The following is a 14,989-nucleotide window of genomic DNA, read 5'->3' as shown; positions in this document are numbered from 1 at the left end:
TAAACTGTGCAATCATAGGAAACAGTTTACAAGAGATTTTAGTCGATCTAATCCATCAATGACTCCAAGCTTTGTTCTCAGTCTACAGAAAGTTTCAAGTTTGAGAGGCTTTATCATAATGTCAACCAATTGATCTTGTGAATTGCAATGCATGAGCTCCATGATTCCATCTTTAGTCAAGTCCCTCAGAAAGTGAAATCTCACAGCTATGTGCTTGCATCTTCCATGCATAACATATTAACATGATTCTTAGACAGTTTGATAGAGGAACTGTTATCACAGTACACTATAGTTCCTTCTGATCTTCACAAAGATGACTCAATATCCTTTTTAGCCAAATTCCTTGACAAGAGCACAAAACTGCTACAACATACTCAACTTCAGTAGTAGAAAAAGTAACAATTGGTTGCTTCTTAGATGACCAAGATATTGCTCCATTTCCTATCATGTACACATACCTTGAGGTACTTTTCCTGTCATTTGTGTCACAAGCATAATCTGAATCTGACCAGCCAATCAATCTCACCTTTTCCTCCTTGTATATGACTCCAAAACTGATAGTTCCTTTTAAGTATCTCAAAATTCTTTTAATAGCTGATAACTGCATTTCAGTAGGCCTTTCCATGTATCTAGCCACTAAACATACTGAATATGCAAGATCAGGTCTGGTAGCAAGCAAGTACATCAAGCACCCAATCATCTGCATATATTTACTTGCATCTATAACTTTACCATTTTCATCCTTCATGAGTTTACTTCCAGTTACTATAGGATTGCATACCATGTTACATTTTTCCATTCCAAACCTTGCCAAAATCTCAGTAGCATACTTTGCTTTGACAGATGAACATGCCCTGATCATCCTGCTTAACTTCTACTCCAAGAAAGTACCTCATTTTTCCTAGATCAGTCATAACAAACTTTCTTTGCATTGATTGTTTGAAAGATTCAAACATAGAAACATAAAACAATTATTTACCATAAAAACAATATATTTAATATAAAATGAACAAATTTCAATACAAATTTGTTATTTTGAACTTCTTAAGATGTGTAAATTTGCACATGATGAAAAAACTCTATTTTTACAAAGAAAAAACTCATCTTTTAATTAGCAATAACTAAAAAATATATTTTACCATACATTGATATAAAAAAAACTCATTTTATATACCTCACAATATCTCCTTTTTTGCAAAATCAATAAATAATGCATGTATATAATTACTTTTTGACTAAAATTAACGCCACAATATATGTGCAGTAGTACTTAATAGCAATAAATTAACTGTTCAAAGAAAATGCTTAAGTGTTGATTTACAGGTGCAGCAGAAGAGTGGGTGCGATATTAAACATCCCAGTGGATGCAATCAGGCAAGTGCTAGGAGTGTTATTTTTTTTTCTCTCTTCCCCAATGGAAAATGCTACTGGTACCTCTAGGAGGAGAGTAATTGAACAATATTAAGTATTCCAACAAATGGAGTATCAATCCACATTAACATTTTGTGTTAAGTTCAATTCTTTCCGTGTCAATTAGAAAATGGGTCTTTCTAATAAGTGTCCTAAGCATTTTCCTTAAAAAAATTTACATTAGAAAACAGAGTAATTAATATTATAGCATTAAAAATGTTACACACAATAAAGGAGATATATGGTGAGGCCTACGTTACGCTCTCTTGTATAGAGAGTAATTTACCCTCTCATGATATCAATCAATCAAAATGTAATGTACATAGGTAACATTAAATGTCAAATAAATGAGTAGATTTTTTCTAAAAATAAAAGAGTTAATCTTAATTTTTTTTTTGAAGGAGAGTTAATCTTAATCATAAGGTAACTTTTAATACTTTTAATTTTTATTTAAGTTTTTTTTTGAAACAACAAATGATTTAATTTTTTTTTATATTAAGGTGTTCAATCTTAATTAATTTACACTACAAAACTTATAACAAATAAAATTTTACATCAAATTTCTTTCATCTGGATGTCCTTAAATTCATCATTTACATTCATAAAATTTCTTCCATTCCAGAACCCCGAACGCGAGAACATAAACATCTCCTTCTTTCAAATTTATTCTTCTTTATTCTTCCATATTGATCAATTTTTGTTTCTTTTTCATTCTTCTTCACATTTTGATTGTTCAATTTTGTCGTTCCAAATTGCCGCAATTTTCAATTACCGTGAGAATTGTCGTTGTTTCTAGAACCGCGTCAGGTATCATGACTTATTTATTTTATTTAAGCAGTCAACCTAATAAAATCTGTTAACACGCATAGACTTGTCTCACTATCAGCAAAAGCCTTTAAGTCCAAATAAAAGAACAAAAGCCTCATCACATAACCATTTCAGCAACAACCAAAAAAATGCTAGCAAACTCCCACAACATCAGAGCGGCAACACCTGCTAGCAGCCCTCAAAGTACAACGAATGATTTACTCAATTGTTATAATTAACTACCTCACAACCAAGAAAAATCAAATCAAAAAGAAAAATCAAGTCATCATACCTGACGTTGTACTGGAAATAACGACAATAAAGATAAAGGACCAAGTGTAACAAATAAATAAGATAAAGGATCTCTAATGTAATCATGTCTATAATTAAATAAAAATTAAAAGTATTAAAAGTTACCTTATGATTATAATTGATTCTTTTTTTAGAAAAAAATTGACTCATTTATGACATTTAATGTTGCCAATGTATATTACATTTTGATTGGTTGATATCATGATAAGGTAAAATACACTCTAAATAAGATAGGGTAATCTAGAAAAAACCGAGATATATCTATTCAAGAACAGTTAGATAAGAAGATAAAATAGCTTGTTTAGTCAATTTAACGAGAGATTAAGAGTTCAAATCTACTATTAGCCTCTAGAATTACATACCCAATTAAAAAAAGAAAGAAAGAGAAGTATCTCGTAATACATACAAAGCGTGATTAACAAGCTAACCCAAGGAGAATAAAAACAAACTAAACAAACTCTAGGAGAAACAAATCAGTGCAAGTAGCAAAGTAGCAAAGGGAAACCTAATAAAGCCATAGCTAATTTTACGTACAAAGATCTGCATATATATATATATGACCGCTGACGAAGGAATGAATTGCTTGCTTCTAGCTATAGCCTTTGTTCATACTTCCGAGTACGACAGATTTTCACTTTCTGTGGAGCCATGAACTGAAAAGGACGGCAAACTGTTGGACGGCAAACAACAGAACTAAATACAAATTTGAATTCAGCTATATGCACTGCTTATTATGCGATTTGATTTATGTTCAACTTAAATGGATTTTGGTTTTGATTAATTCATGATTTTTATCTTATTTGGTCATTCTCTCATGACGGTGCTATGCATTGAAGATTTATTTATTCAGTTTTGTGTAGATTATTTCTATTTTTATTTTTTTAAGGGATTATATCTCTTTTTTATTATGAGTCACATGAGATTCTTATAAAGAGAGAGACGGTTTGGTCCCCACTTGTAGATCAACTATAATATAATTCTCTTTATCCCATTATAGAAAAAACTAATGAAAATTAAGGAATCTACAATTGAAAGATGACAGCTTCATAACTTGAAACATATTCATCTTCGATTCTTCATAAAGACGTTATAGATTCTTCATGTACGCTTCCGCAACTAAAAAAATAAGAAAAATAATCGAAACTTATTACTAACATTTATTCCTTGGAAAAAACATTTATCATTTAAACATAATAAAACTGTGAGTCTGTGACTAATTTTATTTGCAGTGGTTAGTCGTAATATAACAATATGCATTTATATATATATATATATATATATATATATATATATATATAAAAGAGGAATGAATGGCTTCTAGCTATACGACAGGTTTTCACGAAAATTGAATTGGTAATGGGCTTAATGGCCCCACAGATTGTGATTTAGAGCATCTCCCGACTCTAACACTGTGTTTGGTATAAGAGAATTAGACGAGAGAGAAGTTGAGGCGAGAGAAATAGAAGAGAAGTTGACAATTTCTCTTGTTTGGAAATCAAAGAAATAGGGGAGTGAGAGTTAAAACATGTGGTATCCACATTTTTTTTTTTTATTTCTCCTCTCATGAGCGAAGAAGAAAGAGCTGAGAAAGGAGTATTTTTCAGATTTCCATAGTTGGTCACACGTTTAAAATAAGTAATATTTTATGAGGTAATTTATAATTTAATAAATAAATTACTATTGTACAATGATCTAAAGTTAGTGAGACTTGTTTAAGTAGTTTTCACAGGAGTTCTGATTAGTATATTGTCATTGAGTCATTAATAGATATTTATATTAAAAAATTATAAATAAATGATTTGTAGATGTATGATTCATTTAAGAAGTCTCTATTAATGTACTAACATTGTTGATGCTCTTAGTATTATCTATCCCCGTGAGCTTAGCTCAGTTGGTAGTGGTATTACATTTTATATGTAGTGGCCGGGGTTCGAACTCTGGATCCTTCACTTCTCCATAGTTAAATTGTGTAAGCTCTAGCCCCTAGGCTACTTGAAAGAAAAAAAAAAGAATATTTTGGCTCTCTTGAGCTAACTTTTTCTCTTTCCAAAATTAGCCTCAACTTTTAATACAAATAACACATATAACAAATAGATAAAAGTAAATTCAGATGTTAAATTGTAACAAACACGATATGAGTATATATATGTCCAGTTTTTTCTTTTATCATTTAAAAAGTGTAACAAACTAGATAAATATATCTATACTTATTTTTTTATTATTCCAATTATACATTTAAACAAAAAAAATAAATTATATTTTTTTGTTATATTGCTAGTGTAATTGAAATAGATAATCATGGTTAGTTTGATTTGTTATAATTTGAAAGAAAATAGCATTTATATTTTCACATTTAATCAAAATCAAAATTTCATTAAAAAAAATCCACTCCTAATTTTCAAACGTTAGCGCAGTAAAAAAAGCGGAAAGACGAGCACGTGAATGCCCGTCTTTTCACTAGTAAAAGATAAAGCTATTTCTTTTCCTACCCTATGCAATACTCATGCACCCCTTTTTTTAATAATATCTTTTGCTCGAAAAATATAATCTGAACCGCATTTTAGATTTTATTTTCCGAATTGCTCTTAAATTTGTCATGAATCCAAATGTATGTAAATATACAGTTAGGATTATAAAAATTGAACCTGAAGGCGGGAAAAAATTCGAATTATATAATCTGAAACCTTCTTATATATAGGTTTGCCTAGAACTTGACAGAAGTTCGTCACCTTTTTCACCAAACACTCCCTATACCTTCAAAAACACATCATTTTGAGCGAAAACGGGATTTGAAGTGGAAATCTTTTCATTAAGGGGTGTTTTACACATCATCTTTGTCTGAATGCAAATATAATGTTACTATAAAACCTTCCTCATTTGATTTCCTAGCCTTTTCCTTTTGATCACGTCACCTCAGTTATATTGGCTTAGTTCGGATTATACAATTCGAACTCGTAACAATTTGGTTCTGATTATACAATCTGAAATATGTTAGTATAGAAACTACTTATTTTTCCTGACTTTGTTTTTGCATTGTTTTCAGTTATGGATGCTCCCATTGATGATCCGCTTCATTTGCACCTACATTGAACCTCCTATTGTGTTACTGACTGTCTCCCCTCATGTTTTGGATGATTACGACAATGCTAAATCCCCCATCTTTAGTTGATATTCCTTCCGACGATGCAAAAGTGGATGATGTTCCTCCACTTGTGTTTACCTACACCTGATGTTTGCTCCAGTTGTTGAGCCTTTATTTGTTTATATTGATCATCATAAACAATTTACCACTAAAAGAAAGTTTGCACCATAAAACGAGTTGTTGGAGCGAGTTCGAGAAGAAGCAAGGAAGTTAATATTTTCCGTTGTTATCAATAAATTAGATAGTGGTAGAAATGGTCGAAATGCATTTGTTAAATTATTATCTTTTTATTTTTATTTTTATTTTTGCATGTTTGCCTAAATATATTGCCCACATAACCACTGGTGATTTCAAAATTCTTCTTTCTTTCTTTTTTTCTCGAAGGAGTGGACTCAAATTCTTTTTTTGGTACAAAAGAGGGTAAAAGCTCAAGAATAAAACTATAAAACTAACGAACATTCCGAGGCATGCAAGCTCCGGATTTGTCATCAAATAGAATATTTTGAAGCTCCCTCGGAGGAGTCTCCATTACATGGAAATCAAAAGCGTTCAAAGTTAAACTGAAGTTAGCTAACCAATCAGCTCCTCTATTGCCTTAACGCCAAGTATGATTAATTTAAACATGCCAATTCATGTCTTTAAACTCACGGATGCGCCGAATCAAGGTAGGAGAACTCCCATTAATATTGCAATTTCCTGTTATCCTGTCGACCAACACCTTGGAATCACTTTCAACATTTGTTGGATTGTTGGGACGCTGAAAATCTTCTTCAAATATGTTTTTATTCCTCCACTTCCATAAGTACCAACACGCCACCATGAAAATGGTCTGCCAAGGTTTTTTGTGTGCTCCTGCAAATTTGTTGTTTAGGTTGTCGAATATCCAATCCCTACAATTCAAACAAAAGAAATCTGTAATGTGATTAGATGCTAAAAGCCTAATCCAAACTTGGTTTGCTTGAACGTAATCCCTTAGCACATGGATTGTCGTTTCATCTTAATTTCCACAAATTGGGCAAGTGGAGGACACCCCAATCCCCCATCTGCTTCTACGATGATTAGTAAGGACTCAAATTCTTGATCCTATCCTTATATTATATTAAAATAATACATAATAAACTAGAAAAGATTTAAAATATTTTGTTGGCTTAATTAAACGTTTGATCCCATAACTTAATTGTTGTTTTTGATTTGGTCCCATAACTCTAAATTTTTTCCATTTGCTACCTCATGTACACCTCCGTTAGTCCAGTTAGTCCCATTATGTTAATTTTAACCTTAAATGTCTTAGGCGGAGCAATATTGTATGTGGTTCATCATAGACCTTGTAATCTTAACCCTTTGATTTTTTTTTAAAAAAAAAGAGAACCATAGGATCATATAGGTCTATTATATCTTATAGTGAACCACAATCACTTATCTTCTCCATCCTTTTCTTCATCTTCATGACCTTCATTATCTTCAACAATATCATCACACGCTAATCTTCAAACTCAGAAACCTCAAAATTCAATTCAACTAAAATCAATTCATTAATTCATCACATATAAGAAAAAAGACAAAAAAAAAAAACTAATCTCAACATCTCATCACCAAAAATTCCAAAAAACAATCCATTCATATTCCATAACAAAAAACCAACATCAACATCATCTAACACAAAAAACAATACTACCAAGCCCACTGCAGCAAACCAAAAACACGGACCCACATAAGCCAAAAACTGCAACCAACCCCAAAACACGCACGGAAGGCCTGGTATTTGGAACCCATAAAATTTTGAAATTTATAACCCTCAAATTCAAATTCAAAATTGAAATGGATTGAAGGATGGAAGAGAATTCGAATTCGAATTGATATGGAATGAAGCACAGAAGAGAATTCGAATTCAAATTTTTAATTCTGGGAAGAATTCAATTTTGAAGGAGGAAGGAGGAAGAAGAACCCTAATTCTGGGTTCCTGAGAAGAAGAAATAAACCCCCTTTTTATATGTGCCATGTGGGTTTTGATGAGGAACAACGACCTAAAATCATCGTCTTGTTCTAATTCATGGGAAAAGAAATTTTGTTTTAATATTTATTCAGAAATTGGATTTTGGAGGTGTATGTGTTTATGTGTTTTTTAAGATTTGAGATGGAGATGGTGAAGATTAAGAAAGAAAAAGGGTAGGCATGGCAATGGGGCGCGGTGGGGACGGGTTTTACCTTCCCCGTCCCCATACCCGATTCTCATATACTTACCCGTTACCCTACCCATACCCAACGGGGATGAGAAATTGAATCTCATCCCCGTCCCCGACGGGTTCGGTTATCTCCGCCCCATCCCCGTCTCCGCATTGAAGAACTTTTTTAATAAAAAATAGAAGTTTTTTATTGCATCCCCAAGAGCAACGTTGTAATACATCATCCAACAATAAGCTCACTTTCACATTTGTTAGACAAAATGATTTAGTTGATCCTTTAAATATCAATGGTAGTTTTTATTAACATGACAATTATCAAACAAAATAACATAACATATCAACATAAAGTAATTTTTTACATTTGGGACGGGTTTGGGTATGGGACGGGTAACGGGTATATAGGTACCCACCCCGAACCCATACCCATGTTTTGAGATCGGGAAAAACCCATACCCATACCCAAACCCAGTCAAAACGGAGAAAATCCGTCAAATTGGGTTTGGTTCAGGCGGGTAACCACGGATATGAGTTTTGTTGCCATGCCTAAAATAGGGGGAAGGATTGATGTTTGTTGTTGATGAATTTTTAGATTGAAGGATTGTTGTTGTTGATGATTTCTGAATTTATGGATTTATTGTTGTTGTTGTTCATGAATTTATGGATCGAAGGATTTTTTGTTGTTGATGAATGAAGATGAAGAAGAATAAAAAATTATATGGTGATGGTGCACTATTAGATACAATGAACCTGCAATCAAGTGGTTAAAATCACATCATACATATTATACATTAAAAAATTAACGGTGAGGACTAACTCGGCTACCAGATACGTACATGAGGTGCCAAACGGAAAAAATTTAAAATTATAGGACCAAATCGAAAATAACAATTAAGTTATTGAATCAAACATTTAATTAAGCCTATTTTGTTTGACCGGCAAAAAGAAATTAAGAAAGTGACCGTAATGTGTTGGTACCAATTGGTACTATATAATCCAAAAGGGCGTGCCGCCCTCTCTCCTTCTATATATACAAAGACAGTTAGTTAGAGAAAGCATAAGAAAGAAGAATCTGGTTCAAGGTTAAAAATACAGTAATTCATATGGATTCTACCTCCGGGAATACGGCTTCAAGGTTAGTAGTAGTACTGTGTTCTCTCACATATAACATGTTTGGAATTTTGAAGAAAAAAAAACACTCACTTTCCCTCACGTTAACACTTTTAGCACCTTTAGTGTGAATAAAACACATTTCTCCACTTTGCCTTTGAAATCTTAACACTGTGTCCTCCCTTTTTCCATTTTACATATAAATTATTTGAACCAGATTCTAGTTTCTATCATTTGTTTCCGGAAGACCTTATCTTTGCTGGTGGTATTCTCCGAGAGGAGCCAGTGGTGGATATAGTTAAACTCTTAGTTTTGAAGTTGTTCCAGGCTAAGTGCCCTGCTAGTTCCTGTTCTCTCTATGAGTGGGAGGTGCAACCCGTCCTGTGTTTGTATCGGTAGGGTTTTGCAGTGGTTGGTGTTCCTGGGGCTGCCTGTGGGGTTGGATGCGGTTGTATCTCCCCTTCCTTCCCGGTGTGGCTTTCGAGGTTTTCTTGTTGTCCTTTCTTTCTTGCAGGTGTTGTTGTGGTTGGCTCTCAACTTTTTGGTGCTTCTTTTTGCTGTTTCCTTTGGTGTTTGTGCTCCGTTTTGGGGTTCTTTTGGGTGTGCCTTTGGCTCCGTCTATGGGGCTAGAGGTGTTTATTTAGGTGGTTTTTGGAGGTATTTATTTAGGTGGTTTTTTGTGGGGTATCGCTTGGTGCCTCTTTCTCTTCTCTGTATATTGCTTTAAACTTTTTCTAGTTATCTATTATATATATTTTGCCATTAAAATAAAAAAAAAAGTTTCTATCATCTGCCTTTGATTTCTTGGAGCTATTTAAATCTCATGTTCTTGTTATATATATTTTTTTTAAATGATTTTTTTTTTGGAAAATTACTCAAAAATAGTTTGAAATTATTTCAAACTCATCTATTATATGTTAAAAGATAGATTTTGATATTCACTAACTTAAATATTTATTGTTAGAGATTTTAAGATATAAAATTCACATATTTTTTCAAAAGGATATTTCTCAAAATTGATTTTTATGAGTAGCTGTTTGAAATAGCTTCTTATTTTAGAGTTTTTTTTTTTTTTTTTGTTGAAATTTTTTAATTCTAATATAGGTGTTGTAAATAGTTTGTTATGCTTGTTTTCGTGACCACATCTTGGCTTAAAATGCATCCCATGCTACTTTATTTCAGATTGCACATATTAGTTTGAACTAGAAACAAAAAGGAGAAATAAAAAAAAATGGATGTGGAAGGGATTTAAAAATGAAGGTGGAAACTGGAAAGGGAAGTTATTGTGTTTTGAGGCTAACGGTGTTAAGATAATGGAGAGAAGTTTATTACATTGAATATTATTTAAGTAGGGTAGGTTAGTGTCATGTTAAATAATTGAGGGAGTGTGAGTGATAATTTAAGAGGTTAATGCAATTTGACCTTAACTTTTTTTTTAATTCTTTGAGTTTCTTCAATTCAAACAACTAACTTGTGTTATTTTAGATCTGACTCTTTCTTTTATTTCATTATCATTGTTTTTTTATTCTTGTTTTGTGATTAATGCATGTGGAGAACAGCAATATTAAAGAAGTGGTCAAAGATTTGGCTGAAATATTTTATAAAAAGTTCATCATTTTAGCAGCAATGGTAGCAGTAAAGTGCACACATGTTGGGGAGAAGTTTTTCACACAACACTATATCATATATTCTGCAAGTGTCTACATGATTATGGCATACTTCTTAGTTTGGGTGCTCCAAACTCTCTTACAACAACCTATTCCTAATTCTGGTCTTTTCCCTATCTCACTCTTGCTCTCGTTGGGGTGTGCTGTTTCTTTTTTAGCGTTGACACTGATTTCACTCAATATTGCTGTGATCAATTTGGTTTTGTGGGTCTTTACTTTTATACTTGTCATTTTCAATAACTACTATCAGCAAAAGCTCACCAAATCAGTTTCAGTATAAGTCAGCCAGATTTTTGAGAGGTACATCAACATTCCACCATAATTTAAAGCTCGGGTGCCGGTGTAGTTAGAAGCTCACATGGAACATGGATTCTCTTCCCCATATTATCAAGCTTATGCAATTATGTAAATAAAAACCGTCCCAAAAGAGTTTAATACTCTAATGATACCCACTTTTTATTGATGGGTAAACAAGAATTTCCTTTTTATTTATTTATTATTTTCAGTGATCGAAATACATCAATTTTATTTATTATTTCCTTGGTTCCTTGTTCGTAACAGAAGTGGCGTTCACCACCATGTCCCAAATTCACTTACATCATGCTATGGTGAAGAAAAGAATAATTAAAGAGAATAAATTAAAAAAAAAGTTAGTAAAAAAAATAATAGTAAAAAAATGTTAGTTGTAAAATAATTCTCTTTAATTATGCATGCTATGGTATAGAGGTTCCGTCCCATTTTTTATTTTTATTTCTTCTTTAATTGATTGAGGAAGAGAAGAAAATAAGAAAGAAAACCATTGCATAATTAACGAGACAAGATAAAAAAAATTCCGGTTACAGGCAAAATACAAAGAATACAGCAACAAAAAGAAGAAAGAAAAAGACAAGAAAAAAAACAGATATAGAGTAGTTCCTAGATTCATAAATATAGAAGAGACAAGATAAACTGAGTTGACCAAAAAAAAATTGAGTTGACTCCTTTTCTTTATTACTCCATAATTAATAAATAAAAAATGTTAACGAGTGCTCCCGATCACTCTGCAAATATTTTAAATGGTAAGATTTTTATGAAAATTATGTATTAAATGTATTAGAAGTTGTAATGGTTGACTTTTTAAAAGAATAATTACTAACTTCGGGTTAAAGTGTTTCAGAGACACTCGTTAAGACAAACAAGTTAGAAGATCCAATATATAATTGGATAAAGCAAAGGTCTTGCTAATGATATTATTTAAAGAATGCTTAAAAAGAAATTTTCTCTTGAAAATACAAATCAAACACATATAAAAGTTATAACTACACAATTTTTAATATAAAAGTTACTACTACTAGACTTTAGACCCGTGCGTCGTACGGGTCATTTCGACTAATATATAAGAATAAGTAATGGTAAAAAAAATCCTAAAATAAATAAAAGATATGCGTTTTCAACTCGTTTTTGGCCTTCTTACAAGAGCCTCTTTTATTTTCTTTTTATTTTGGTGCCAAGCTGACAGCAACCTCTATTATGATATGCGTTTTCTTATTGCTCTTTGCTTATGTTATTGTTATTTTTTCTATTTTTAATTTTTTTTTTTGCTTGGAAACACGTAGATTTATACAAAATATATTTTGTTTTTCAATATTCCAAAAAAAGGTGTAAGTTGGAAAAAGAAAAAAAGATTATAACTTATTATTTTTTAAAATATATTATAACTTTTCCATTTTTTGTGTTAAAAACTTTTCCATTTTGTTATATATTTTTTTCAAAAGCAATTATGTCAAATTTACATTTATATATAATATAAATGATGTCTAATTTGGTAATTATACTTTCAAAAGCTATTTTGATTCAAATTATCCAAACAACTTGAATTAGTAAAAATCACTTCTATGTAAATATATCCAAACATGAATCAATTACATTCAACTCACTTTTAGTCAAAATCAATTCTGTCAAAATCAATTCTCATCGCCGCAGAACCAAACACACACTAATAATAGTGAGATCCACTTAATGGTAGGACCGATTATATACTTTTTTATCTATCTTTCACCAAATGATATTATCTATCTATTTTTAGCAAATAAAGATAATCTTAACTCATGTTTGACCAAAAAGAAATGAGGATATTACTTACCTCAGCTCTTAGGTTTCAAATTTTTCTAGAAAAATCCTATATTTTTTAGGGTAAATTCTAGACCATTTTCCTTTAATATATAATAGATAGAAGATTTTTATGGATAGAAAAATAAAACGAAAAGCAAAAGAGAAAAAATAATTCTGAGCTAAGGAAGTGTTCAAAGACATCTTTTACAAATTATTCACTTCTTTAGCTGCATTAGTAGCTCTAAAGACCACATATGTTGGAGAGAAGCTTTTCACAGGACAGTATACATCATATGTTTTTGTTACAAGTGATGATATTTAAACAATTATTTAATGACAACTTTTGTAACAATCTTGTTTTTCTATTTTTTTATTAACCAAAAACAATAAAGAGATTAAAAGTAAGAGAGAAAATAAGTACAACATGTGAGTATGAGAGAGAAAGTTGTCTAAAAATTATCACAAAAATGATTGTTCAAATATTACTTCTCTTTACTTATTATGGTTTACTTCTTAATATGGATACGTCAAACCTTGTTGCAACAACCTCTTACAAATATTAGCAGCTTCTTCCGATCTTACACCTACTTTTACTCTTGTTGTTTTGTGTTGTGTCGTTTTTGGCATCTTCAATGCCATCAGCAAGAGCTATACAAAGTACTTTCAATGAAAATCATCCAGATATTTGAAAGTTACTTCAATGTCACGCAACAGGGAGATGATCAATTGCCGGTGTAGATCTCTTTGATCAATTAATGGCTTTAATCGATGATTTATTAATGTATATTTTTTTGTATTGTTTTAACTATAATATTTGATTGTTTGTTTGTTCGTTTGTTTGTGTCTAGACAATCAAAAGGGACGAAATAGGCATAAAGGAATTATATATGATATTTGACATTATAACTCATTTGATTTATAAATTAGATCGAAAATTGAACAAATGAAACTTCAGACTCATAGTTCGATTGATTAAATTGGTTGAAGCGCCTTCTTAAATAAACAGAAATTCTTTAAAAAATTGGTTGAATGTGATTAAACCAAATGTCCAATGTTGATTAATGGTTTAGATTAAGTTTGAAAGTTTAACTCTCAAATTTGATAAGTTCAAAATGTTCAACAATTAGTTAAGAATGTTTTCCTTGAAACCCAATTCAGTTAATTTGTTTTGTCTATTATTTTTGTTTTTATCATCCTCCTGATCCTCACCATAACTCAATTCAGTTAATTTTGAGTCCTTGTAGTGACAACTTCCTTTGGGTTAGCTCCCAATAGTTCCACTATTATGTTGACCTCATGAGGTGTGGACATCGTGGTATGGTTAAACTAGCGACCTTGGATGAGTAGATGTAGCAAGCATGACAAGTTATCCATTGTCACCGTCATCTCATCAATTTGGAGGTGGAAGATGCCACTCTTTGAGTCGAATAGAGGAAGTGGATGTAACTCTAGTTCCCTTAATACGACCAAAATTCTTAACATTTCTCTCCATTCCTAGAACATAGAGGAAACACCACAAATTAGGAAAAACATCACTGTCTCAGTACTCAGTCTACAGACAAATCAAATTTTAGAATCCGACAAATGAAACCTACGTATGGATTTTAAAATTTGGATCAAACTAGGGCGTAGGGAAAAAGTGGCGAGCTGAGAGAAAAATTGAAAATAAGAGAAATGAGTACTAACCTCTTGCTTAAATCTTCAAAATTTCAAAATGTGATGGATTAAAGGCGTATTTGATGAAAAACGAAGGATTATAGGCGGTTTTGTGAGGTTTTTTGTTTTTAAGAGGTTTTGAAAATGTAAAAACAGAAATGAAGACCCTAGTGGTCTTAGCTTACGATTTGAGAGCGTGCTCCTCCTAAAGGTCTCAGATTCGATTATCCTCGATATCAATTTGAGTGAGCTAATTTAGATTCTTCCACAAAAAAAAAAAAAAACAGAAGTGAAGACGAAAAAGGGAGGTTCCTAATATATATAAAACACAAAAAAAAAAAAAAAAAAATCTAGGGTACATGGGAGGGATTAGGCGGGGGTGTGAAAGGAAAACAGAAAACTTATCATGATTTACAAACATATGTGCATTCCTCTCAATAAAAAGGCCTAGCCCAACCATAAGGCTCCATAGGCCCCTAAGTTTTTTTCTTACATGTAGTTCCACTTCCTCTATAAAAAAAAACACAATAGTTACACTTTATTTTATCAAAAAAAAAGTAGTTTCAGTTTGTAATATAGAAATTCATAAAATATTATTATTAATTTAAAAAGAT

General features: G+C 31.6%; 1 protein-coding gene across 1 annotated transcript; it reads right to left on the bottom strand.

The window, feature by feature from the left end:
• Positions 1-286: 286 nt before the first annotated feature.
• Positions 287-862, bottom strand: LOC112417171 (secreted RxLR effector protein 161-like). The gene has a single exon (XM_024772333.1). It carries the CDS (start codon positions 860-862, stop codon positions 287-289), a length of 576 nt encoding a protein of 191 aa, XP_024628101.1.
• Between the last annotated feature and the right edge of the window lie 14,127 nt (positions 863-14,989).

This window comes from Medicago truncatula, chromosome 8 (assembly GCF_003473485.1).
Source record: "Medicago truncatula cultivar Jemalong A17 chromosome 8, MtrunA17r5.0-ANR, whole genome shotgun sequence".
NCBI classification, from domain to species: domain Eukaryota; kingdom Viridiplantae; phylum Streptophyta; class Magnoliopsida; order Fabales; family Fabaceae; genus Medicago; species Medicago truncatula.
This window is presented reverse-complemented; position numbering and strand designations above follow the sequence as displayed.

Coding starts and splice junctions, on each gene's coding strand:
- LOC112417171 (XM_024772333.1), bottom strand. CDS start 862: ATGATCAGGGCATGTTCATCTGTCAAAGCAAAGTATGCTACTGAGATT.